At 51.1% G+C, this 27522-nt stretch overlaps 1 protein-coding gene across 2 annotated transcripts; it reads left to right on the top strand.

The window, feature by feature from the left end:
- Positions 1-9588: 9588 nt before the first annotated feature.
- On the top strand, positions 9589-26399 carry CCDC174 (coiled-coil domain containing 174). 2 transcript variants are annotated; one of them, XM_069497677.1, is made up of 11 exons: positions 9589-9690; positions 11969-12073; positions 13853-13953; positions 15220-15278; positions 16518-16695; positions 17432-17527; positions 18698-18840; positions 19800-19894; positions 20454-20583; positions 21984-22136; positions 23333-26399. In XM_069497677.1, the coding sequence occupies exons 1-11, from the start codon at positions 9649-9651 to the stop codon at positions 23626-23628; spliced, it is 1398 nt and encodes a 465-aa protein (XP_069353778.1). In that variant the 5' UTR covers positions 9589-9648; the 3' UTR covers positions 23629-26399. The 2 variants fall into 2 exon arrangements, with proteins under 2 accessions (XP_069353778.1, XP_069353779.1); XM_069497678.1 differs by lacking the exons at positions 19800-19894; positions 20454-20583.
- Positions 26400-27522: the final 1123 nt, after the last annotated feature.

Genomic DNA, 27522 nt, shown 5'->3' with positions numbered 1-27522 from the left:
ATGCCGTTCCCTGCTCTGCTTGCCAAAGAACACACTTCTATTCATTCCTCAAAGCCTCCATCGGATGCCCCCTTCTCCAGGAAGTCTTCCCAGATTGTCTATCCCTGCAGTGGCTGCCTCCTCCTGGCTGTCTTCTCTGTGACTTGTGCAGACTTTGCGCAAGGCATGTGCTCTTGGTAGGTTAGGAAAAAAAAAAAGGGGGGGGGGAAGAGGATTCGTTGGTTTATGCGATAGAAAAGTCTAGGCGGTGGAGCCGGCTTCAGACACAGCTGGGATGGGGCTTTGCTTCCAGCTGTTGGTGGGCTGCACCTTCCTCTGTCTGGGGTTCTCTCTAAGGCAGCCCTGGAAGCTTCTGGAAGCCTCATGCTTTACCCTGCCAGCTTCAAATTCAGCAAAAATCCCAGAACTGAGTCTCATTGGTCCAGCTTGGGTCACATGCCGATCCTTGAACCAATCGCCTCGGCCGGGGCGGGGGGGCGGGGCATTGACAGCACTGATTGGCCCAGCGTGAGTCACATGGCCACCCCTGGGTCCAGAGGGCCAGAAGTGGGGGGAGGAGCAGATCCTGGAAGATAAATGAGGGTCTTGAACCTGGGACCCCCCGGCGGCCAAAACCCACGAGCGCCCCCTCCTCCCACCGATGTCTCTTGGGGCTCTTTCATGTGGCACCACGATTTGTTGAAATGTCTCTTCCAGCTAGGCAGTTCTGATGTATTACTTCCAGAACATTCCAGCCCAGGGCAAGAAGAGCTTAAGCAAAAGTCAGGAAACTGTACTTTTTTGGCATTTACTTGCAAAGTGACCTACATAGCCAGGAAATCAGAACACAGCCTGACGAGGATTTTTGGCGACGTGCGTATTAAGATAAAGCTCCCTGACATTTTAAGATTCGTAAATCGAGGTTCGGTTGCTGTCTGTGTTTGCACAAGGCAAGGCCGCGTGCTTTTTGTTGGATCCTCCTTGACAAGCGGGGACACCGAGCCCCAGACACCTAAGGAGCTTATATGAGGTGACATTTCCGGGGGTTAATCCCAAGCCGGCTCTGTCTGCTCGTTTTGCAGAGAGATTGGCGTTCTAGAACTTTCTGATGGTTTGCTGGCAGGCTGCTTAACTCAGGGAGCAAAGGCCTCAGAATCTCTCTCTCTCTTTTTTTTTTTTTTTTTTTTTTGAGACAGAGTCTCACTCTGTAGCCCGGGCTAGAGTGTCGTGGCGTCAGCCTCGCTCACAGCAACCTCAGACTCCTGGGCTCAAGCGATCCTCCTGCCTCGGCCTCCCGAGTCGCTGGGACGACAGGCATGCGCCACCATGCCCGGCTCATTTTTCTTTTTTGCTTTTTTGTACAGATGGGGTCTTGCTATGTTGCCCAGGCTGGCCTCAAACTCCCAGGCTCAAGCGATCCTCCTACCTCAGCCTCCCGAGTAGCTGGGACTACAGGCATGCGCCACCATGCCGGCTCATTTTTTCTATATATATTTTTAGCTGTCCAGATCATTTCTTTCTATATTTAGCAGAGACGGGGTCTCGCTCTTGCTCAGGCTGGTCTCGAACTCCTGACCTCGAGCAATCCTCCCGCCTCGGCCTCCCAGAGTGCTGGGGTGACAGGTGTGAGCCACCGCGCCCGGCCAAGAATCCCCTTTTTGAAAATATTTTTCCGTCTTAGTCTGGGGGTCCCGCAGAGGCGGACCCTGAGACAAAGACGCAACTGTAGGAGTTTTGCTCGGGAGGGGACCCAGGGTGCAGAGAGGGTCTTGCTGAGCAAGGGAGGAGATGACAGCCAACGGAGACAGCCTTGGCCGCCGGCCACCACCGTGGGCAGCTGCAGCAGAGAGCCAGGGAGAGCAGAGGTCAAAGTCGCCATGCCTGAGGGCCCGGGGAGCTGGCTCAGTCATACCCTAGCTCTGCCTGGTTATTGGTCACGGCTGCTCCCCGCCGGGGGGACTGGAAATTGCCAGAAAGTCCAGCAGCGAGAGAAAGGCCCGGGGCACCACCAGATGGACGGGCCAGTGTGGCGTGAACAGGGCAGGGGCCTCACATGGGAGCCGCGACGGAAGCTGCCGGAAGCCCTTTCCTCCCAAGCTGGGCACCACGCTTCCTAGAAAAAACAGGCCAGAAATATCAAAATCAGGGCACCCCGGACTCTTACCGCTGGACATTGGAAATGTGAGGGTGTCTGCAGTTCGGAAAACAACATAGGTTATTTCTCGTCTCTTCTAACAAAATTGCAAAAAAAAATTTTTTTTTTTTTGAGACAGAGTCTCGCTCTGTCGCCCGGGCTAGAGTGCCGTGGCGTCAGCCTCGCTCACAGCAACCTCAGACTCCTGGGCTCAAGCGATCCTCCTGCCTCAGCCTCCCAAGTAGCTGGGACGACAGGCATGCGCCACCACGCCCGGCTCATTTTTCTTTTTTTCTTTTTTGTAGAGATGGGGTCTTGCTATGTTGTCCAGGCTGGCCTCAAACTCCGGGGCTCAAGCGATCCTGCTGCCTCAGCCTCCCGAGTAGCTGGGACTATAGGAGTAGCTGGGACTGTAGGAGTAGCTGGGACTAGAGGAGTAGCTGGGACTGTGGGAGTAGCTGGGACTAGAGGAGTAGCTGGGACTGTGGGAGTAGCTGGGACTACAGGAGTAGCTGGGACTACAGGCATGCGCCACCACGCCTGGCTATTTTTTTTATATATATATTTTTAATTGTGCAGCTAATTTCTTTCTATTTTTAGTAGAGATGGGGTCTCGCTCTTGCTCAGGCTGGTCTCGACCTCCTGACCTCGAGCGATCCTCCCGCCTCGGCCTCCCAGAGTGCCGGGATGACAGGCGGGAGCCGCCGCACCCAGCCAAGGAATTTGCGATTTCAACATAAGGATTTTGTAGGAACACAAACATTCACTCCGTAACACTTATCCAGAACTGGTTGTGAGAAACCGCATCGATTCACTTCCGCAGAGAGAAGCTCAAATCTTTTATGGTAAAAATACCTCTTAACACTTCCGAGTCTCCCTAGAGTTTGTAGGAGAGTCAGGGTTTGTGCAAGACGTCTGCAATGAACGGCAGAAAAAAAAAAAGAAAAAGCGTTGGGGTTTGATTTGGTTTTTGTTTGTTTCCTCTAAATTACCAGAAACACTTGGGTTGTTTTTTTTTTTTTTTCCTTGGTTTTTTTTGGGGGCGTTTTTTTTTTCCTTTTTTTTTTTTTTTTTTGGTTTTTTTTCTTGGTTTTTTTGGGGGGGCGTTTTTTTTTTTTTGGTGGGTTTTTTTTTTTTTTTTTTTTTTTTTTTGCAGCAGGAAGCAGCATTCCATCTGGGGGAAAGTCATCACCATCGTCCCCGCCTCTTCCTTGGCAGGGGTCCCTGGCTCACTCTCTCAGCTCGGGAGGTTTCTGATGGATGCAGGAGACTCCTAAACACACAGCCTCCTGCATCCTCCAGGCCAACTGCCCCAAGGCACCATGCCTGGAGGGGGTGTGTCCCTGTCCCTCCATTCTGCCAAGGATCTGTTCGTTCTTAGTCGGGTGCGAATATCACACTGACGTTTATAATGTCTTCAGCCCACGCTGAGCCACGCACCTGCGAGAGGGAGTGTGTCTCAACGCAGCAGATGTTGTGTGTTCTGGGAATGCTTCAATATGTACTCTACAGAAGGCTTGTGTCACCCAAACAGGGGACCTGAGGGACGCGGAGGAGGAGGAGGAGGAGGAGGAGGAGGAAGAGAGACGTCTGGCGTGGCTTCCCCAAGCCTGTCTTTGGGTGACCTGGATGGGCAGCCTGATACATCCTGGCCTCAGATGGAAACAAAAGGCATGGCCGGGCACGGTGGCTCATGCCTGTCATCCTGGCACTCGGGGAGGCCGAGGCGGGAGGATCGCTCGAGGGCAGGAGTTCGAGACCAGCCTGAGCAAGAGCGAGACCTGTCTCTACTAAAAATAGAAAGAAATTATCTGGACAACTAAAAATATATATAGAAAAATGAGCTGGGCGTGGTGGCGCATGCCTGTAGTCCCAGCTATTTGGGAGGCTGAGGCAGGAGGATGACTTGAGGCCCGGGTTTTGAGGCCAGCCTGGACAACATAGCAAGACCCCATCTCTACAAAAAAAGAAAAATGAGCCGGCGTGGTGGCGCATGCCTGCAGTCCCAGCTACTCGGGAGGCTGAGGCAGGAGGATGGCTTGAGCCCAGGAGTCTGAGGTTGCTGTGAGCGAGGCTGACACCACGGCACTCTAGCCCGGGCGACAGAGCGAGACTCTGTCTCAAAAAAAAAAAAGTATTATGTAGAGAAACAAAACAAAACGCAACAGGGGCTGTGCAGTCAGAGAAACCTGATTTTAAGCCCCAAGTCTACAACTGAACACGCTGTGTGACCTGGGGCAGTTGCACAGCCTCTCTGAGCTTCCGCATCTGGAAAACGGGGCTCACGGAGCGTATCCAGGGCCCCGGATCGTGGTCGAGGCGAGTGAGGGTTAGTGACTGATAAGCAGGAACGTGTCGGAATAAAACGTGGGAGGCTGAGTCCCCAAATAAAATTCAGGGGTTCTTGCTAGCGAAGGAGGCTGGGAAGAAAACCGCAGCCGTCGGCGGCACGTGTCAGCCTCGTGCTGTGGCCCAGGGAGGTGTGCGGTGCGCTTTCTCCTGGCCGCTGTCACCTGGCGCCCTGTGTCCCCAACTGTGACAACTGGGCCATTTTACAGGCAAGGCTTGGAGGCATGGAATTGACACCACATCCTTGAGGAAGCACGTTGGCGCCAGCACCTAGCACGACAGCCAGCCCCCACGCCAGACCACAAACATATCTGTCACACGAACGACTGGATGGTAAGTGTGTGGCAAGAGCAGTCTTTGCAGTCGTACACCCCCTGGATTCGAACCCGGGTTCCCCCATCCGTTGTGAGGCCGTTCACTCTCTCGGCCTCCATCTTCGCATCTGTAAAATGGGCACATCAATCTTTACAGGTTGCCATGCGGATTAAATGAGATAGTGAGTGAACAGCCTCCCGGCATGGCTCCCAGCAGAGAACGGGCCCTTCAAAGCCGTGTGAATGTCAAATGCAAGGATGAAAGGTGAGGACAGTCCAATCCCCGTGCGCCATTTTGGTTTTTTTTTATTTTTTGAGGATGGACTCTTGGGAAGAAAGGTGGAATGTGGGATGCCGGAATGGAGGCAGTCCCCTCGCTCCGTCCCCCCCGATCCAGCATGGCACCGCCCAGCTCTGTCTCTATCTCTGTCCGTCTAGACCAGGCAGGAAATTAAAGCGGATACCAGGACATTTTGCAATAATGCTCAGGTCCCAGGCTGCAAGACTCGAGTGTGCACAAAAAGAATATGACTCAGGGCCTCTTTGTTTCAAGTACAGTCTCTTATCAGATTGCGGGGGCCACAGGGGAGCTTGGATTGTTGCCACCTCTGCGTAGATGCTGGGTGACGACGGCAGGGGGGACGCAGGGAAGGTGGCCAAGTAGCGGCGGCAAGACAGGTCCGGGAGCCCTGTCTCGCTCTGTTGCCCAGGCTAGAGTGCCGTGGCGTCAGCCTCGCTCACAGCAGCCTCAGACTCCTGGGCTCGAGCGATCCTCCTGCCTCAGCCCCCCAAGTAGCTGGGACGACAGGCATGCGCCACCACGCCCGGCTCATTTTTCTTTTTTGCTTTTTTGTAGAGATGGGGTCTTGCTATGTTGTCTAGGCTGGCCTCAAACTCCAGGGCTCAAGCCATCCTCCTGCCTCAGCCTCCCAAGTAGCTGGGACTAGAGGAGTAGCTGGGACTGCAGGAGTAGCTGGGACTGCAGGAGTAGCTGGGACTACAGGCATGCGCCACCACGCCCAGCTAATTTTTTTCTATATATATTTTTAGCTGTCCAGCTCATTTCTTTCTATTTTTAGTAGAGACGGGGTCTCGCTCTGGCTCAGGCTGCTCTCGAACTCCTGACCTCGAGCGATCCTCCTGTCTCAGCCTCCCGAGTAGCTGGGACTACAGGCATGCACCACCATGCCCGGCTAATTTTTTATACATATATTTTTAGCTGTCCAGATCATTTTCTTCTATTTTTTAATAGAGACGGGGTCTCGCTCTTGCTCAGGCTGGTCTCGAACTCCTGACCTCGAGCGATCCTCCCGCCTCGGCCTCCCAGAGTGCCGGGGTGACAGGCGTGAGCCACCGCCGCCCGGCCTCCCCTGGTTTTCTTGTGGGGATTCAATGAGATAATGCCAATAGCAGATGTCACGCGTGATGCTAACCAAGGTTGGCTTTTTTTGTCACGGCGGGCGTGACTTCGGGTATCTTTAGGCCTCATCCTGTATCCTTGCTGAGAACCTAATTTTCCTCCATGCAGCCTAATCTTTTTTCACGCCTTGGACTCAGCTCGTTCATTTGCTGCTGAGTAATTTAGTGTCAGAGACAGCGGTGTTGCAGATGGAAGAAAGGTTAAGACGCTGTCGGCTGGAGGCACGGGGGCGAGATGTATTTTTAGTTCGAAGAAACAGAAAAAAAAAAAAAAAGTCATTTGGTTTTGCCAAAAGGAGCCCTGGACTAAATTAAACCTCTTGACTTAAAAACACCGATTAAAATGTTACCATAGCAGCCCACGCTACAGTTGGAGTCTGGTCTGTGGTCATGGGCTCAGGAGCCTTGACGTTGCAAAATGACTGCGGGTCGTTAAAAAGAAGAGCGTGGCTTGGTGGCTGGGCTCGTCGGAAATGATTGCTGTGTGTTTCAGAAGTTTTCCTCTCTCCGCCTTCATTTAAAGCACCTAAGAGATTTGATAGTCGATTAAAATCCAATAAGAGGCCGGGTGCGGGGGCTCACGCCTGTAATCCTAGCACTCTGGGAGGCCGAGGCGGGAGGATCGCTCGAGGTCAGGAGTTCGAGACCAGCCTGAGCAAGAGCGAGACCCCGTCTCTACTAAAAATAGAAAGAAATGAGCTGGGCAGCTAAAAATATATATAGAAAAAATTAGCCGGGCGTGGTGGCGCGTGCCTGTGGTCCCAGCTACTCGGGAGGCTGAGGCAGGAGGATGGCTTGAGCCCTGGAATTTGAGGCCAGCCTGGACAACATAGCAAGACCCCATCTCTACAAAAAAGAAAAAAAGAAAAAGTAGCCGGGCGTGGTGGCGCATGCCTGTTGTCCCAGCTACTCAGGGAGGCCGAGGCAGGAGGATCGCTTGAGCCCAGGAGTCTGAGGCTGCTGTGAGCGAGGCTGACGCCACGGCACTCTAGCCCGGGTGACAGAGCCAGACTCTGTCTCAGAAAAAAAAAAAAAAAATGCAATAAGAGAGGAGGAGCAAGAAGATCATCCGTCTCCCACCTAGCTCCACCCCCGTGGGGCTTGACGGAGGGAAGACAAACGGGAACTCAAAACACTATAAAATATGCAGTGCGTAGCACAGACTGTTGCCACACACAGGCCTTCTGCCGCGGGGAAACTGCCAGAAGCCAAACTCCCGTGCAAGCGAGGCGTGCGCGGCATTTTCAGCTTGCAAACTGTGCCCCACACTCTTCGTCTCAAACGTCCTGTGCGTCCAAGAGATCTGAGACTCAGAGACTCAGCGTGAGGGACTCAACGTATAGGGGCTGAGCCTCAGTGTCTGCAGACGAAACCTTGCGCTCTTTTCCCCAGACCGGGGTGTCCCCGTCTTCCCTTTTCTTGCAGAACAAAGCCAGGTCCGTATGTTTAGAGCATGGCCCGGAAAAGAACATGCTGGCTGTGACCTCCGTGTGTGTGTGTGTGTGTGTGTGTGTGTGTGTGTGTGTGTATACTTGGGGGCAGGGAGGAGGTTGCAGAAAACCCCAGATGCTTGCAAAACATCAAAGGGAGAGTTTGAGGAGACGGGAATGCCAGGTTCCTGAGAATTTCTAACAAGGGGGAGGGTGCAAACCTGCGCAGCTAAGATGCAAATGACAATCGAGGACCGTGACAGGCATTAGGCAAGCCAAGCATCGTGAGTAACTCAAATTACTTTTCTTGGCCGGGCGCGGGGGCTCACGCCTGTCATCCCAGCATGGCGGGAGGCCGAGGCGGGAGGATCGCTCGAGGTCGGGAGTTCGAGACCAGCCTGAGCAAGAGCGAGACCCCGTCTCTACTAAAAAATAGAAAGAAATTAGCTGGACAACTAAAAATATATATAGAAAAAATTAACCAGGCATGCTTTTCTGGCCTTCTGAGATGTTACATACAAGTAAAGAGCAGGTGAATAATTATTAACGTGGTATCTTTTGAGTTATTCTTTTGACTCCGGGCTCTATCACTTGCTAGCTTAACCTTTGCAGCCTCATTTTTCTCCTAATATAGGGGATAATAATAATTCCATTTCTCAGATTCCTGAAGGGATTACATACAATAATCCACGTGAAGAGATATACACAGGCCGGACATGTAGTGAACGTTATTTATGGCTCCAATCTTGCTCACCATCACCTTCCTCTTGCCGCTGTGACAAATTACCACAAATGCAGGGCCTTAAAACAAACGGGAGTTTATTCTTGCATAGTTCGGGAAGTCAGGAGTCTGAAACGAGCGTTTTTTTTTGTTCTTTTTTTTTTGAGACATTGGACCCACCCATATCCTCCAGGCTCGTGGACCCTCTATCTCGACAGCTTTAATCTCATCTGCCAACTCCCTGTTGCCATATAAGGTAAAAGGTTGCCATGTATTCAGATTCTGGGAACTAGAAAGTAGACACGTGGTGGGGGTGGGGAGCGACGGTCAAGGGTCTGTCCACCAGAATTATCCATATTTTTTATCAAAATTAGCTCATTTCACCGTCATTAAATCCCATGAGGTCGGTGCAATTATAGTCCCATTTGAAAACGGAGGCACAGAGAAGTTAAGACACCTGCCCAAGGTCACACAGCCAATGGTGAACCCAGAAAGCTGTGGTTCACGTCTTCGTGGGAGCTATTGCTATTTCTACCGGGATTAACATGATAATCCTTATCGCAGACGTTCGTGTGACAATTAACTAATTGTGGGGAAAGTGCCAAACTGTAGGATCCTGACTCGGATTCGGATTTTTCCAATCCTAATAATCCACCTTCCTGCGGACGCGCCCCGCCCCCCCCAAGATGGCGCCGTCATTATTCCCCCGCCCGCCTCCGACCCTCTTCGCTCAAGATGGCATCTATTACGATCAAAAAAAAAAAAAAAAACGTATTCCGCCCGTCTCCCCCAACGCTAGACGTTGTTATTTTCCGCCCTCTGCGAGATGACTTTAACAGCGAGCGTCAACGGCACACCCTCCGCCCTTCCGCAAATGGTGGTGAACTTGAAACGGGTTTTAGTTTGACCTTCTCAAGATGGCGAGATGGCGCCCTCTGCGAGATGACTTTAACAGCGAGCGTGAACGGCACACCCTCTGCCCTTCCACAAATGGTGGTGAACTTGAAACGGGTTTTAGTTTGACCTTCTCAAGATGGCGAGATGGCGCCCTCTTCGAGGTGACTTTAACAGTGAGCGTCTACGGCGTACCCTCTGACCTTCCGCAAATGGCAGTGAAGTTATCACGTATTTTAGTTTGACCTTCTCAAGATGGCGAGACGGCCGCCAAGTGGCGTCGCAAACTGACGCAAACTCGCCGTCGTCTCAGCAAGACACTTCCGGGTGCGCCGGAAGTGGGCTTGATGAGGCCCGTGGGGACTCCCGGAGGGTCCTGCTGACGCCGGGACAGCTCCGGGGGGGACCATGGACCGGAGGAAGAAGCCTCTGGACGTCACGGCGTCGTCGGTGAGTGCGGGTTCTCCGCGCCGCCGTCGCGCAAGGATCGCGGTCTGGCTTGTTTCCTTCCTCCGGGGCGCCCACCCGGCCTCTTCTTTGAATCTAGATTTTTGTCCCGCCACGGGCCCCCCCGAACCGGGCTTTTCCTCTGTGACTCGCGCCCGCCCCTGTAGACACGGAGCCCGGTGTCCTCCGGGTTAGAAATCGCGCCTCCTCCTCCCGTCCCTGCCCGCAGGGACCTGCCCGTGGCCGGCGTGGTCGCCACTGCGGTCCGAGAGGACCCCCAGCCTGCTCTGGCTGTGCAGACGGGTCCCCTTCCTGCTTTCGCCTCCAATCCGGGGACCCGCAAGGGCCCCCCCAACACCTTTGCGGGTTATTCACGGGGATCCCAGGGTGCCCGGCGCGCCCCCGTCGTCGGGAGTTCAAAGGTTGTTTGTGCCCCGGCCTGGGAGCCGGGAAGTGTGGTGGGAGCTAGGGAAACCGGTTCTGAGTGTGCACTGGGGGCCAGCGTTGTTTTTTTGTTTTTGGTTTTTTTTTGGGTTTTTTTTTTTTTCCCCGTTTTTCTTTTTTTTCGTTTTTTTTTTCCGTTTTTTTTTTTTCCGTTTTTTTTTTTTTCGTTTTTTTTTTTTTTTTTTTTTTGAGACAGGATCTTGCTCTGTCGCCCAGTCTGGAGTGCACTGGTGCAATCAGCTCCGTGCAACCTCCAACTCCTGGGCTCAAGCGATCCTCCTGCCTCGGCCTCCCGAGTCGCTGGGACCACAGGCGTGCACCACCACGTCCGGCTCATTTTTTCTATATATATTTTTAGCTGTCCAGCTCATTTCTTTCTATTTTTAGTAGAGACGGGGTCTCGCTCTTGCTCAGGCTGCTCTCGAACTCCTTACCTCGAGCGATCCTCCCGCCTCGGCCTCCCAGAGTGCTAGGATGACAGGCTGGAGCCACCGCCAACACTTTTCTATACAGTCTCGTTGAACTTTCCCACACTGCTCTAGGAGGTAGACACCATTAATATTCCCATTTTACAGACGATGAGACTGAGGTTCAGAAAGTGGAGGCGCTTTCCCTGGCTTAGGTATAAAATTCATGATACTAGAACCTGGCTGGCTCCCTCTGGTTAACTCCAAAGCTGTTGCCTTTTCCTTTATATCAGAGCCAATTGCCCAACCTCCCGATTTAATCTCGGATTTACTGCAGGGCATTAGGATTTGCAAAGGGAGTTGAAAAGAAAATGTACGAGTCGCAGTATTTGAGTCCCTTTCTTCCTCTGATATTGAGAATTAGACCTGTTTATTGTGTTTGAGGATTAGGAACCAAAAACCTATGAATCTTAACGCCAACCTCTCCTGACAGGTTAAAATGAGCAATAATTAGGCTGGGCGAGGTGGCTCATGCCTGTCATCCCAGCACTCGGGGAGGCCGAGGCGGCAGGATCGCTCGAGGTCAGGAGTTCGAGACCAGCCTGGGCAAGAGCGAGACCCCGTCTCTACTAAAAATAGAAAGAAAGTAGCTGGACAACTAAAAACATATGGAAAAAATTAGCCGGGCGTGGTGGCGCATGCCTGTCATCCCAGCTACTCGGGAGGCTGAGGCAGGAGGATCGCTGGAGCCCAGGAGTCTGAGGTTGCTGTGAGCGAGGCTGACGCCACGGCTCTCTAGCCCAGGCGACAGAGCGAGACTGTGTCTCAAAAAAAAAAAAAAAAAAAGAGCAATAATTATATAGACGTGCTATTGGAGAACTGGTGATTTTCTGAGCATCTTGCATTTTAAATTCAAACGTAGTCATTTATTACATTTGCCGCATTTCACTGGTATTAGAACGTTATTAGATCGTAGGGTCTCTGGGGCAGGGAGCATGTCTGATTCATGTTTACGTCCTGCTCTTGGGTGTAAATAAATGCCAGGCACAAACCGGGTGCTCAGAGAATTGCTGGATAAAAACATCTCCCTGTAGAAATAATAAGTTGTTGTGAAGATTAAATGCGATGATCGTATCAAAGAGCCAAGTTCAGGGCCAGTCAGCGAGAAGGTGCTTAGTAACGTAAGTTGAACGTGAATCTCGACTTCATTATTTTGCTTTTTTTTTTTTCACTTTCCTTATGCCCAAGGCAAAGCCTCCAGCGTTGAAAGTTAGAGCACGGATTCTACGTCGAAACCTTTAATTTTGTATCCATTTTGGTCTATTAGAGGGACCTGAAATTCCGCTTTGAGAATTACAATAACTTGGCAATCCACGTCGTCCGTTAGAATTGATGAAAACGTTTTCGTTTTCTTTCTGCTGTTCTTGTAGTTGGTCGATCTCAAGGCTGAACTCTTCCGAAAACAAGAGGAATTCAAACAAGAGAAACTTCTGAAAGATGCTGGCGTTTTTGGAAAACCCAAGACAGCTAATAAGGTAAAAAATGAGATCTAATTATCGCCATGGATTTCAAACATGGGAGAATTAGGCCACGCCTGAGTTTTTTAAAATTGCCAATGATATTCGTATATATGAATGTTAAGGAAAAATATCTGTCTATTTGTGAACATCTGCATGAAATGTTTTAGATGTTGAAGTAGAAATTAGGAACAGTATTTAAAAGCACATTGTGAGACTTTAATTCTTTGACACTTATTTTGGAAAAGAACATGGTATTAAGAAGTGGATGGCTTACATTCTCACGGAAGATTCTCTGGTTCCATAGGTTTTATGTATCCAAACAGACAATTATACAGCATAGAAATATAGCAGAAAATATGAGGGTCTTCAAGAGTGGTGAATAGCTTTTGAATTTTATAGCTAAGGGTGTCTACTATCGGTGTTACTAATTCTCTGTAATATGTACGTTGCCGTTAGAGTCTTGACGTAGCTTGGGATCATTCAGGAGAGAAAAGATAATAGAGAAATACCTCTCTGCTGTCGTGTAAAGAAATTCTTTATGCAATTTAGAGCTTTTTTTCCCAGTTCCAACCTGCCCATGTTCCAACTCGGTCAGTCGTCTTGTAGGACGTGGGTTAGCAGGTGGAAGATAAAGTTATCGCCGTTGATTCATAAGATCTAATGGTTGCCATTGATTCATAAGATTTAACGATTGCCATTGATTCATAAGGTCTAACAGTCGCCATTGATTCTTAAGATCTAACGATCGCCATTGATTCATAAGGTCTAACGATCGCCATTGATTCATACGATCTAATGATCGCCATTGATTCATAAGGTCTAACGTAATGATCGCCATTGATTCATAAGATCTAACGGTCGCCATTGATTCATAAGATCTAATGATCGCCATTGCTTCATAAGATCTAACGGTCGCCATTGATTCATAAGGTCTAATGATCGCCATTGCTTCATAAGATCTAACGGTTGCCATTGATTCATAAGATCTAACGATCGCCATTGCTTCATAAGCTCTAACGGTCGCCATTGATTCATAAGGTCTAACGATCGCCATTGCTTCATAAGATCTAACGGTCGCCATTGATTCATAAGGTCTAACGGTCGCCATTGCTTCATAAGGTCTAACGGTCGCCATTGATTCATAAGATCTAATGATCGCCATTGATTCATAAGATCTAATGATCGCCATTGATTCATAAGTCTAATGATCGCCATTGCTTCATAAGTCTAACGATCGCCATTGCTTCATAAGTCTAACGATCGCCATTGATTCATAAGTCTAACGATCGCCATTGATTCATAAGTCTAACGATCGCCATTGATTCATAAGTCTAACGATCGCCATTGATTCATAAGGTCTAACGGTCGCCATTGATTCATAAGGTCTAACGGTCGCCATTGATTCATAAGATCTAACGGTCGCCATTGATTCTTTCATAAGATCTAATGGTCGCCATTGATTCATAAGATCTAACGGTCGCCATTGATTCTTTCATAAGGTCTAATGATCCTCATTGATTCATAAGATCTAATGGTCGCCATTGATTCTTTCATAAGATCTAACAGTTGCCATTGATTCTTTCATAAGGTCTAACAATCGCCATTGATTCATAAGGTCTAATGATCACCATTGATTCGTAAGATCTAATGGTCGCCATTGATTCATAGGACCTAATGATCGCCATTGACTCATAAGGTCTAACAGTCCCCCCCTTTTTTTAATGAAGCCCAAGTAGAGATTTCTTCGCAATCACGTGGTGCTTTGTGTTTTATCTTGTTTAAATGATCCTGCAGAAACCAAGCATCTGGAGCAAACAGAACGCAGGCGTCTCAAATCGCGCCGAGAAGGATGCGGAGCAGAAGATGGAGGAACAGAAGACGTTAGACAAAGCCAGGTAAAGTTGAGCTGTGGCGAGCGCCGTTCCCTTGGAGACGCTAAAGCAAAGACAGGAAAGTCCGCATTTTGTTCTTTTCGATTTGCACATTCCATGGTTACCATCCTTCTAACCAAATACTCCGTAAGTACTCTAAAAATAACATGCTTTGCAGATCTGTGTGTTGTGTTATAAAAAGACAAGACATAGTGTCAGTAAGCAGTGTCCTCATAGTTAGGTTCTGGGCCAGGTGGTACGATGTTGGCATTTGGAGACTCTAAATTTTCTCCCCAATTTTTTTTTTTTTTTTTTTGTTCTATTCTGGGACCTAATAGAACTCCCCAATTTTTTATTCTTTTTTTTTTTTGAGACAGAGTCTCACTCTGTTGCCCAGGCTAGAGTGAGTGCCGTGGCGTCAGCCTAGCTCACAGCAACCTCAAACTCCTGGGCTCAAGGGATCCTCCTGCCTCAGCCTCCCGAGGAGCTGGGACTACAGGCATGCACCACCACGCCCGGCTAATTTTTTCTATATATATTTTTAGCTGTCCATATAATTTCTTTCTATTTTTAGTAGAGATGGGGTCTCGCTCTTGCTCAGGCTGGTCTCGAACTCCTGAGCTCAAACGATCCGCCCACCTCGGCCTCCCAGAGTGCTGGGATTACAGGCGTGAGCCACCGCGCCCGGCCTCAATTTTTTATTCTGAAAAACTTCAAGGGTACAATAAAAATCCTCATACCGTTTTCACCCAGATTCGTCAGTTGACATCTTGCCACATTCACTCTCCCTCTCTCCCTCTCTCTGCTACACACATGATCACGTAGATAACACATGTGTGATATGTACATGCGTACGTGTGTCCGGAGAGACTCCGTTAAGTATCGCGATACTTCGCATCTAAACATTTCAGCATTAGATCGTCAAAGAACCAGGACATTTTCCTGCGTAACCTCAACGCTGCTATCATCCCCGAGAAACTGAGCATCGATAAAATAGTATTTTCTATCGTGTGGTCCATAGTCAGATTTCACCCGTTGTCCTGGTACAATTATGTCCTTTGTAGTTTTTTTTTAAAAATTTTAATCCGGGATTCCAAGATTACACGTTGTGTTTAGTTGTCAGAGATCCCTTTCGTCTCCTCTAGTCTGGAGTGGTTCCCTTGCCTGGTGGGTAGAAGTGGCATCTGTCAGCCTAAGGGGCCGGGGGCCGAGGGACACTTGTAAGACAATTTCTCATGCTTGTGGTTTTTTTTTTTTTTTTTTTCCCCCTCTTTTTTTTTTTTCTCTTAGGGAAAAATTGGAAGAAAAAGCCAAACTATATGAAAAAATGACTAACGGAGACTTTATCGGTAAATACGATGATTTATTTTATACTTGAATTTCTCTGATTCTTAGAGCCCTTTGGTATTCTGTTATTTGTTGAAATACCTAAGAAATAGGGAGAAATTTTAAAAAGCAAATCAAAATTTTACTTTTCGGTGGCGGCACTAGGACAAGAACATCAGCAGTAATTTACTGATTGTCCAGCAGGGGCTGGGCCATGTTGGGTGCCGGGAGGAATCTAGATTCTCTGCCTCTGCTCTGCTGTCTACAGCTCATCCCTGTCCTCTGAGAAAAAGCTCAGGAACTGTGTCTTATCCCAGCACTCTGGGAGGCCGAGGCGGGAGGATCGCTCGAGGTCAGGAGTTCGAGATCAGCCTGAGCAAGAGCGAGACCCCGTCTCTACTGAAAATAGAAAGAAATGAGCTGGACAACTAAAAATATATATGGAAAAACTGAGCCGGGCGTGGTGGCTCATGCCTGTCGTCCCAGCTACTCCTACAGTCCCAGCTACTCCTGCAGTCCCAGCTACTCCTATAGTCCCAGCTACTCAGGAGGCTGAGGCAGGAGGATCGCTTGAGCCCAGGAGTCTGAGGTTGCTGTGAGCGAGGCTGACGCCACGGCACTCTAGCCCAGGCCACAGAGTGACACTCTGTGTCAAAAAAAAAAAAAAAAAACGTTTTGAGATGGCGTTGTTCACTCAGCATGCTGATGAGGCAGCAGAAATCTTTAGGGTTTTTTTTTTTTTTTTTTTTTTTTTTTTTTTTTTTTGAGACAGAGTCTCACTCTGTTGCCCAGGCTAGAGTGAGTGCCGTGGCGTCAGCCTAGCTCACAGCAACCTCAGACTCCTGAGCTCAAGGGATCCTCCTGTCTCAGCCTCCCGAGTAGCTGGGACTACAGGCATGCGCCACCATGCCCGGCTAATTTTTTCTATATATATTTTTAGCTGTCCAGCTAATTTCTTTCTATTTTTAGTAGAGATGGGGTCTCGCTCTTGCTCAGGCTGGTCTCGAACTCCTGAGCTCAAACGATCCGCCCACCTCGGCCTCCCAGAGTGCCGGGATGACAGGCATGAGCCACCGCGCCCGGCTCTTTAGGTTTTTTTTTTAAGATTTTTTGTGCGTGCTGTGTGTCAGTTCCTGGGGCAGCTGTGTGTCCCTGGCCGCATCTCAGGGGTGGAGCCCCCCGGGCAGCGCGTGTCATTGCCTGTCCCTTCCGTGCGTGGCTTTCTGAACTCTGACATCTCAACGTGGATGTTTACGTCCTAGATGAAGAAGTAGAGGACATGTACCTTGTGGACTTCACACAGAAGATCCTAGACAAGCGCCGAGAAACGGAGGCGTTGGGTGCCAGCAGAGAGTCCCGGAAGGCAGGGGACAGGGACGCCGACGAGGAAGACCTTCCCGAAGAGGACGTTCCCGCTCCCCAGGACCCCAGTGAAGAATGGTGGGTAGCGTTACGGGTTGGGTCAGAGCCGTGTCCTCGGGGTCGTGTTGACTCTCGGAGGGTGACTTTGTTTGCTGGTTATCAAACTGTTTCTCCTTACTCTCCCTGGCTTTTATTTATTTATTTTTTGAGACAGAGTCTGGCTCTGTCGTCCGGGCTAGAGTGCCGTGGCGTCAGCCTCGCTCACAGCAGCCTCAGACTCCTGGGCTCAAGCGATCCTCCTGCCTCGGCCTCCCGAGTAGCTGGACGACAGGCATGAGCCACCACGCCCGGCTAATTTTTCTTTTTTGCTTTTTTGTAGAGATGGGCTCTTGCTATGTTGCCCAGGCTGGCCTCCAACTCCCGGGCTCAAGCGGTCCTCCTATCTGAGCCTCCCGAGTAGCTGGGACAGTAGGAGTACCTGGGACTGTGGGAGTAGCTGGGACTGCGGGAGTATCTGGGACTACGGGAATAGCTGGGACTACAGGCATGCGCCACCACGCCCGGCTCATTTTTTCTATATATATTTTTAGCTGTCCAGCTAATTTCTTTCTATTTTTAGTAGAGACGGAGTCTCGCTCTTGTTCAGGCTGGTCTCGAACTCCTGACCTCAGCTTTTAACGTTAAAAAGCATGCTCTCATCCTGTGGCCGGGGCCTCTCGCGGGGTGGGGGTCGTGCTCGGCAGCAAGGCCCGTGTTCCTTCTTCCCTGTACCCCAGAGCCGTGTGCAAATCCTCCTTCCCGATGTCTGTTCCAGGGTGGACTACGTGGACTCTCTAGGGCGATCTCGGCGCTGCATGAGGAAGGATTTGCCGGATCTGCTGGAGATGGATAAAAATCTTCAGGGGAGACTGTGAGTACGTCACGTGCAGAGTTTTGTGGAGGTCTGAAAGGCAGCCCCAGAAACTGTTCCGTGGGGGAGGCGGTTGCATAATTATTTTGTTGCTTCGGTAAAGAGAATTTATTTTTTTTTATTTTTATTTTTTTTTGAGACAGAGTCTGGCTCTGTCGCCCAGGCTAGAGTGCCGTGGCGTCAGCCTCGCTCACAGCAGCCTCAGACTCCTGGGCTCCAGCGATCATCCTGCCTCGGCCTCCCCAGTAGCTGGGACTGTAGGAGTAACTCGGACTGTGGGAGTAGCTGGGACTAGAGGAGTAGCTGGGACTGGAGGAGTAGCTGGGACCGCGGGAGTAGCTGGGACTGCAGGAGTAGCTGGGACTACAGGCATGCGCCACCACGCCCGGCTCATTTTTTCTATACATATTTTTAGTTGTCCATATAATTTCTTTCTATTTTCAGTAGAGACGGGGTGTCGCTCTTGCTCAGGCTGGTCTCGAACTCCTGACCTCGAGCGATCCTCCCGCCTTGGCCTCCCAAGTGCTAGGATGACAGGCGTGAGCCACCGCGCCTGGCTGTATCTTTGCATTTTTGAAGTCAGAACCTTACAAGTAGATTTTTCTGCGCGGCCTCAGACAGACCTAAGAGATAACTTGCTAAAACATCCAAGGCAATAAGATTCCCGTCGCCACAGGTAACGTGTGTGTGAACAGTGTTAGGAGAAGCTGTCCGTGTTCCGGGCCCTCCGTGTTCAGGCCTCTGCGGGCAGCCCTGGGCTTGGCCCGACGAAGGAGGAGCAGATACCTCGGGCCTCTCGGGGTCGGGCCACCAGTGGGGACAGGAGGCGTTGCCGGGGCTACAGGTTGGGCAGCTTCCAGGCCCCGGGACAGGAGACCGTCCCAGGGAGGCCTAGAGTCCCTCCCGCCTACCCAGGCCGCCTCCTGCCTGCTCAGCCCGGGACCAGGTGGGAGGGAAAGTTATTTGTCTCGAGTGCAAGATTCCGTTGTGCTAATGTGACAAGTCCCGCCTGCAGTTAAGACGGGTGACACCTGTCTTCTCAGTTTCTGGTCGTGCTGCGGATCAAATCGCGAAGCTTGTCCACGATCCACCTGCCTGAACTTAAGCATCGATGTCTCGCAGCCCTCGTGTGAAGATAGGTTTTGGCTCTTTTTTTTTTTTTCCTACCAGCTTCGTGAGCCCCGCCAATGAGAAAACCTTGCTGTCTGAAGATATGAGGAAGGAGCTTCAGCGCCAGCAATGGGAGGAGGAAGAAAGGGAGGCCTTGAAGAGGCCGGTGGGGCCCGTGCACTACGCAGACATTCGGGAGAACGGTCAGGTTACTTTCCTCCTGTGCAGCTTTGTAAACCGTTTTTTTTTTTTTTTTATCTTGAACGAATGGCAAACATAAAGCAACAGCTCTTAGCTAGAAGGGAAAGAAATTGAAAATATCTCCTTAGTTCACTTTATAGCCTTTTTTTTTTTTTTTTTTTTTTGAGACAGAGTCTGACTCTGTCACCTGGGCTAGAGTACCGTGGCATCAGCCTCGCTCACAGCAGCCTCAGACTCCTGGGCTCAAGCGATCCTCCTGCCTCAGCCTCCCGAGGAGCTGGGACTACAGCCGTGCGCCACCACACCCGGCTCATTTTTGTTTTTTGTAGAGATGGGGTCTTGCTATGTTGTCCAGGCTGGCCTCAAACTCCTGGGCTCAAGCGATCCTCCTGCCTCAGCCTCCCGAGTAGCTGGGACTGTAGGAGTAGCTGGGACTACAGGCATGCGCCACCATGCCTGGCTAGTTTTTTTTGTATCTATATTTTTAGCTGTCCAGCTCATTTCTTTCTATTTTTAGTGGAGACGGGGTCTCGCTCTTGCTCAGGCTGGTCTCGAACTCCTGACCTCGAGCGATCCTCCCTCCTCGGCCTCCCAGAGTGCCGGGATGACAGGTGTGAGCCCCGGCACCCGGCCACTTTATGGCCTTAAAAACACTTTTATTGGGGAATCTCTCCCTAACAGAGGGTCTGTTAATTTAAGAGTTTGCTTTCCCACGAGACACAGAAACAGCCCGCGGCTGGAAAGTAGTGAATCTTTGTTACATTTATCATCAAATGAGACGAAAACTAGTTCTCGCTTTTTTTTGTTTGTTTGTTTTTGCCTGGCTGCTTTCTTGTCTTTCCTAAAACTTGTGCCAAATGTCACTGTGTTTCTTTTTGCTTTGGCAGGAAATTGGGCCGGAGGGTTAGTTTACTGATCGGGGAAATCTAATCTCTTGGATGATTTTTTTCCCCTATTTCAGAGGCCCGGCAACTCGGTGTTGGCTATTTTGCCTTCGCCCAAGACAAGGAGTTGAGGAATAAGCAAATGAAAACTCTGGAGATGTTGCGTGAACAGGTAACACGTTAAATTCAGACTCGATGGTGGGAAGGATTTGAGCATTTGGTTTCTTGTTGGATCATACTGCCAAAAAAAAAAAAAAAAAAAAAACAGAAAGCGTAGTAAATTAATTAGGAATTAAAATTGATATTCAAAATGTCAATAAAGGTCATTGCTGTACTGTTTCAGTGTTTCAAACTTTAGAACTATTGCCACGTAACCGGTGTTACTTTGATGTTTTAAATCTGGTTTCCAGTGTGGTACTATTGGGGTCGCGTGGGGGGGGAAAACAGGAAGTTATTTAAGGGATCGATGGGCAAAAAACAACTGGTTGGGTTTTTTTTTTTGAACGTTAAGGCTTTCAAGATACTCTTTGAACTCTTACTAACTTTCTAAGACATCAGGGGGCTCATACGAAGAGTCCCTTCATTTCGAGGGTCTCAAGAATCGCTTCTTAGAGACGGCCTGGAAATCAATTCATTAGTCTTATTTTTAGGGGAAAATTATTTCCTCCTTCTGAATAGAAATAGCCCGAATCCGGCTTCCAGCAAATAATTTCCTCATTTTCTAATTCAAGACGACAGATCAGAGAACAAAACGAGAAAACATAAAGGAGAAACGAAAGGCTATCTTGGAAGCAAGACTCGCCAAACTTCGGAAGAAGAAGATGAAAAAGTCACAAGAAGATGGAGCGGAGGAGGAAAGAGGTATATTCCACGGCTCATGTTTCTGAACTTCCAGAGGGAAAACTTTCGTTCCATTGGCGTCTTACTAATAGGGCTGGCGGTGTGGGAATCAGCTATTTGGTTTAATCTCTGAGCACACAGTGTGCCTCCGAGTTACCGCCAGGAGCCACTGTCCTCACCAAAGTGACGTCGAATGACACCCAGTATTTCTAGGGTACAGACGAGGAGATTAAAAGCAATGTGCTGGGTTGCTGCTTAGAACGGCACAGTTTGGTCATCGAGACTTAGAGAAAAGGTATTTTCAGGTAGAGTTTAGTTGTGTACATACATATTTTAGACTGAAATTTTTTTCTTATTGCTGTAATTTTTTTTTTTTTTTTTTGAGACAGAGTCTCACTCTGTTGCCCAGGCTAGAGTGAGTGCCGTGGCGTCAGCCTAGCTCACAGCAACCTCAAACTCCTGAGCTCAAGGGATCCTCCTGTCTCAGCCTCCCGAGTAGTTGGGACTACAGGCATGAGCCACCATGCCCGGCTAATTTTTTCTATATATATTTTTAGCTGTCCATATAATTTCTTTCTATTTTTAGTAGAGATGGGGTCTCGCTCTTGCTCAGGCTGGTCTCGAACTCCTGAGCTCAAATGATCCGCCCACCTCGGCCTCCCAGAGTGCTAGGATTACAGGCGTGAGCCACCGTGCCCGGCCTATTGCTGTAATTTTTTATTGGTTATTTTATATATATGTTTATAATTTTTTTTTTTTTTTTTAAGACAGAGTCTCGCTCTGTGGCCCGGGCTAGAGTGCCGTGGCGTCAGCCTTGCTCACAGCAGCCTCAGACTCCTGGGCTCAGGCGATCCTCCTGCCTCAGCCTCCCGAGTAGCTGGGACTACAGGCATGCGCCACCACACCCGGCTAGTTTTTCTTTTTTGCTTTTTTGTAGAGATGGGGTCTTGCTATGTTGCCCAGGCTGGCCTCAAACTCCGGGGCTCAAGCCATCCTCCTGCCTCAGCCTCCCGAGTAGCTGGGATTACAGGCATGCACCACCACGCCCGGTTCATTTTTTATATGTATTTTTAGTTGTCCAGCTAATTTCTATGTTTAGTAGAGACGGGGTCTCGCTCTTGCTCAGGCTGGTCTCGAACTCCTGACCTCGAGCGATCCTCCCGCCTCGGCCTCCCAGAGTGCTGGGATGACAGGCCTGAGCCACTGTGCCCGGCCAACATGGGGTTATGGATTTTAATTCTTGGTGCAACAGTTAAACGACCTGTTATACACAACATACTAAATAATAATCCACTGCCCAGGACGTGTCAGGTCCTTGGTAAATGCTGGGTATTTTACTTTCAGGATTAGCGTGTTCTCTAGTTTTTTTTAATAGCTTTAGGCTTCAGTATAATGATGTCTGATTCCCTCACAAACAACAGGTGGGGACGTCATTGGGCCTTCGCCACTGGAACCAGAGGCCGCGCCGACGCCGCGGGCCGCCACCCAGGGCAGCAAGGTGGAAGTCATCGTGCAGGAGAGGAGGGACACCAAGCCCGGAGTGCCACACGTCCGCGAGTGGGACCGAGGAAAAGGTACGGGAGGGGTCTCTGCGGCGCCAGGTCTCTGCAGGGCACGGAAAGATGTTTGTGTGTTTTCCTGTGTCGGTTTTTTTGTGTTTTTAGAAGCACCCGGGGGGGATGTTTTACATTTGTGCCGCCCTCAAATGGCTTTACGGCTGTGGGATGCCATTTCCCAGGGCCTGGCTTTGAAGTGTCATGGAGGTTTGCTGGCCTCACTCCTGTAGTCTGTGCTTTCGGCGGTCTCTCTTGGTGGGTTTTGTTTTTTTTTTTTTTTTTTGAGACAGAGTCTCTCTCTGTCGCCTGGGCTATGGCGTCAGCCTCGCTCACAGCAACCTCCAACTCCTGGGCTCAAGTGATCCTCTTGCCTCGGCCTCCCGAGTAGCTGGGACGACAGGAGTAGCTGGGACTGTAGGAGTAGCTGGGACTGTGGGAGTAGCTGGGACGACAGGAGTAGCTGGGACGACAGGAGTAGCTGGGACTGTAGGAGTAGCTGGGACTGTGGGAGTAGCTGGGACTGTGGGAGTAGCTGGGACTGTGGGAGTAGCTCGGACTGTGGGAGTAGCTGGGACTAGAGGAGTAGTTGGGACTAGAGGAGTAGCTGGGACTGCGGGAGTAGCTGGGACTGCGGGAGTAGCTGGGACTGTGGGAGTAGCTGAGACTGGGAGTAGCTGGGACTGCGGGAGTAGCTGGGACTGCGGGAGTAGCTGGGACTGCGGGAGTAGCTGGGACTAGAGGAGTAGCTGGGACTGTGGGAGTAGCTGGGACTGGAGGAGTAGCTGGGACTACGGGAGTAGCTGGGACTACAGGCATGCGCCACCACGCCCGGCTCATTTTTTCTCTATATATTTTTAGTTGTCCAAATAATTTCTTTCTATTTTTAGTAGAGATGGGGTCTCGCTCTTGCTCAGGCTGGTCTCGAACTCCTGACCTCGAGCGATCCTCCCACCTCGGCCTCCCAGAGTGCCGGGATGACAGGCCTGAGCCACCGCGCCCGGCCTGTTACTCCTTTTTTTTTTTTTTTTTTTTTTTTTTATTTTTTACACTGTTTGTGGGTATCACTTACACCTCGCAACATAGTTTTGTCGGCATCCTTGTCCTCCAGAGAATTCAAAGTGGCTCTTACGAAATCTACGCTAACAGTCGAAAAACACTAACCACGATAAATTCAACTGGCGGATTCTGAAAGCTCCCTGTCTCCGTTCCCCTAGAATTCTCCTTCGGACACTGGTCGAAGAGGCAGGCGGGTCTCCGCGCTCAAAGAGATCCGGAGTTCGCGCCGCCGTCGGAGTACTTTGCGGGCCCGAGGAGAGCGGGCCCTCCCGGCGGCCAGGCGTGGAGCAGGCCGGGCCCGGCGCAGGGGGACGCGGGGCCGGGCGGGAGCCAGGACCACGGGCCCAGCGCCGCACAGCCGTCCGCTGCGGCCCCCGAGGGCCCACCGCAAACCCCCACGGTGTCCTTCGAAACTCTGGACGACATGATAGCTTATTACAAACAAGTGACATGAGTGTGCCAAGCACCCGGGCTTGGGTTTGTACCGCGGACGGCGCCGTCCTCCCCCCCGCCCGCCCCCAGAGGGACCGAGTCGTGCCTGTGTTCCCTCCGTCCTCTCTCTGCAGGCCGCGACCTTCCGGCTGGCTCTGTCCGCAGGGAAGAGCGTGCATGGTACTGCGGGGACTCCCCGGCCACTCGGCCGTCCTTGGTTTCCCGGCTGGTGTGGAGCTGTGCTCCCCGGGATTTACGGGGGGCAGGCGGAGGCCGGGACAGGGTGGAAATATTTATCCTGTCAGCTTCGCCCCCGAGGCCCTTGTGGCCCCGTTTGTTTCTCGTCCGCTCCGGCGACGGACTTGAACTTGAACTTGAGCGGACTTGAGCTTGAACTTGAGCATTCTGTCCCGTCCGTTTTGCAGAGAGTGGCACGGGGCTGTCCTGCTTGCAAGGGGGCCGCTTGGAGCGCAGGTCGGGGGCAGTTTGCACCTGTCCAACGGAGGCCAAGGCGGAGGGGACGCTCGGAGGGCCGCAGAGTGACATAGAGTCCAGGAGAGGCTGCCCACCCCGTCCCCGCCCCCGAGGCTGGTGACATAATAAATGGTCATGTTTGAAACTAGAAGGAAGACAGGAAGGAGCACTTTCTAATGCAGAAAAAGCTGGAAGGGAAGTTGGCTGATGACTTGTGTCGTCACGCCGTCCGGCTCCGTGGGTCGAGTGACAGAGGTGTGCGGGGCCGTGGGTCGAGTGACAGGGGCGTGCGGGGCCGTGGGTCAAGTGACAGGGGTGTGCGGGGCCGTGGGTCGAGTGACAGGGGCGTGGCGGCTGCGAGGCCTGGGCGGAGATCGATGCTCTTTAGCCGTTATCTGTTGTCGCAGTTTTTCAGCTCGTTTTGTTCCGTCCTCACTGTCGGGGGGTGCGGGGGCGCCCGATTTGGGTCAGACTCGGGGCAGAGTGGAGCCCGTGGGTCCCCGTGGCCTTGCTAACCAGGGGAAGGGTGGCTGGGCAGGGCCCCAGGAGGACGGCGCTGTCCCCAAGTACCCAGCCTGTCACCTGCCGGCCACACCTCGGTCTCCTTCACGGCTGCAGACGGCCGGCCGAGAGCTGGTCACCAGCCCCGTCAGGCGCCCCCCGGCTGGCTCTCGGGCCGGCGGGTCCTGTGGGAACACGGTGGCCCACGGGTGGCCCAGGTCCTTGAGTGCCCTGAAGCAGGGGGAGGGAGAGAACCACGAGGAAGAGCCCACTTCCCCGAGGTCGTCTGCAACGGCTTCGTTTCCGTCCCCACACCACTGCGGGGTGGACGGGAGTGCCACCACCCTCGTGGCAGGTGACACGCGGGAGCCCAGAGAGGGTCAGTAACTCACCGCCGGTCCTGGGACTTTAGCACCATTTACGTCAGAGCTCCAGCGTCTGTCTTCTTCCAGCGCCCTCTGTTCTCAGTCTTGCTGCCCGAGTAGCGAGCCGGCGTAGACAGAAACCCCGAATCCGTACAACCTCTGAACTCCACAGCAAGGGCGGAGTTAATTCAGTCAACCCAAGCCAGCAATTGCATCTTTTGCTATAATCGAATAATCCACCCAGCACGCTGGGAGGCCGAGGCAGGAGGATGGCTTGAGCCCTGGAGTTTGAGGCCAGCCTGGACAACATAGCAAGACCCCATCTCTACAAAAAAGAAAAAAAGAAAAATGAGCCGGGCGTGGTGGCGCATGCCTGTCATCCCAGCTCCTCGGGAGACTGAGGCAGGAGGATCGCTTGAGCCCAGGAGTCTGAGGCTGCTGTGAGCGAGGCTGACACCATGGCACTCTAGCCCGAGTGACAGACTGCATGGGCTCCTCTCCTGTCCCCGGGGACAGCCGGAGCGCGCGGCCTGCAGGAGGGTGTCACCCGGGCTGTCTCCTTGTGACATCCCGGGCGGGCAGCGGAATTTAGAGCTCGGAATGGGGGTGGGGACCAGGTCTTTGCAGCGCACGCAGCGACCCAGAGTAGCCGTGAGTATGTGCGTCGTCGTTTTAAGCCAGCAAGGTGAGCTAAGCTTGTGTGCCCGGCAGTTTATGCAGAAAAGCCCGGGCCTAAGGTGAGCGATGACAATCGGAAAGAATTTTCTGAGCCCCTGAAAATGCTGAGAGAGCGTGTTCCTACCCCTGCTAGCTGGCTTGGTGGGGCGTTTTGCTCTGGTCGACTGCGGACGTCTGTCTTAGTGGAGTGTGTGGGTGTGTGTGTGTGTCTTGGGCATTGGGGGCCAGGGACGGTGTCACTGGTGCAGGTCATCGTCTGGGCCACCGTGCGCAGCCCTTCAGACCGTCCTCCTTGGGTGCCCTTGGCCTTTACACGTTTTTCTGTAGTGTCCCTTTCATCATAGAAGTCACTTTCGTCAGTGTGTTCCGCCTATTCGATGTAGAGCGTTTTACGAAAAGTCCTATTTCTTTTACACGTCACGAATTGTTCTTTCCAAAATGACATCGCTTTTGAAAACGCCTTTGAGATCCGAATCGATTTTTTCCCCAGAGAATGTATAAAACGGCCAGGGAGACCGGGCGCGGTGGCTCAAGCCTGTCATCCCAGCTACTCTGGGAGGCCGAGGCGGGAGGATCGCTCGAGGTCAGGAGTTCGAGACCAGCCTGAGCAGGAGCGAGACCCCGTCTGTACTAAAAATAGAAAGAAATGATCTGGACAGCTAGAAATATATAGAAAAAAAATGAGCCGGGTGTGGTAGCGCATGCCTGTCGTCCCAGCTACTGGGGAGGCTGAGGCAGGAGGATCACTTGAGCCCTGGAGTTTGAGGCCAGCCTGGACAACATAGCAAGACCCCATCTCTACAAAAAAAAATGAGCCGGGCATGGTGGCGCACGGCTGTAGTCCCAGCTACTCGGGAGGCTGAGGCAGGAGGATCGCTGGAGCCCAGGAGGTTGAGGCTGCTGTGAGCGAGGCTGACGCCACGGCACTCTAGCCCGGGCGACAGAGCCAGACTCTGTCTCAAAAAAAAAGTTAAACATTGAGCTGCCTCGTGATCCAGCCAATGCCAGCCCTCGGCACACACCTCAGAATGAGCCTCGGTGTGGATGTTCCTCACAGCACTGTTCATAGAAGACAAAAAATGGAAACCGCAGAAATGCCCGTCGGCTGATGCCTGGATCAGTAAGTCTGACGTGTCCACCCAGCGAGATGTTATTATTATCATTATTATTATTCTGTAGAGAGGAACCAAGTACTGGCACATGCTGTACCACGGATGATTCTCGAAGACATCACGCCAAGTGCGAAAAAGCCCATCACAAAAGACCATAGCGTGTGATTTCATGTTTAGGAAATGTCTGGAACAGGCCGATCCACAGAGACAGAAACTAGATTTAGGGTCGCCGGGGTGGGGTAAGAGGAAGTCTGGGGAGTGACCGGGCGGGTGGGTTTCTTTTTAGGGTGATGAAAAACGTTCTAAAATTAGATAGCGATGTCGGTCGCGCCCTTGAGAATATACCAAAAACCATCGTGCGCTTTGCCAAGGGTACATTGGACGGTGTGTGAATTGTGTCTCAATAAAACTGTTTTAAACATCAGTTTTTACCAAGGAGAAATTTGGACTGTAAAACAGAAAAACAACAACAAAAAATAAATAAATAAAAATAAAAAAATAAAAAAAAATAATAAACGTCAGTTTTTATCTGGTTGTAAGACAGACGTTCTAAATTAACCTCGAAAGAAAGGAACGGGTGGGGCTGTGGGGGGGGGAGTGTCCCCGAACTAGTTAACATTTCAAGGATTGTCATCTTCGTTTTAGCCTTGACTTTAAAAACAAAAAAAAAAATCTGTCCCCAGGCTGGTCCGGGTCAGGTCCCTCTGGCTGGTGGCCCAGATGGCGGGGGGTGGGGATGCTGAGTGGTGTCTTTGTTGTGTAGACGGTAGGATTTCAGAAATGAGT

This window comes from Eulemur rufifrons, chromosome 22, assembly GCF_041146395.1.
Source record: "Eulemur rufifrons isolate Redbay chromosome 22, OSU_ERuf_1, whole genome shotgun sequence".
Taxonomy (NCBI): Eukaryota; Metazoa; Chordata; class Mammalia; order Primates; family Lemuridae; genus Eulemur; species Eulemur rufifrons.
This window is presented reverse-complemented; position numbering and strand designations above follow the sequence as displayed.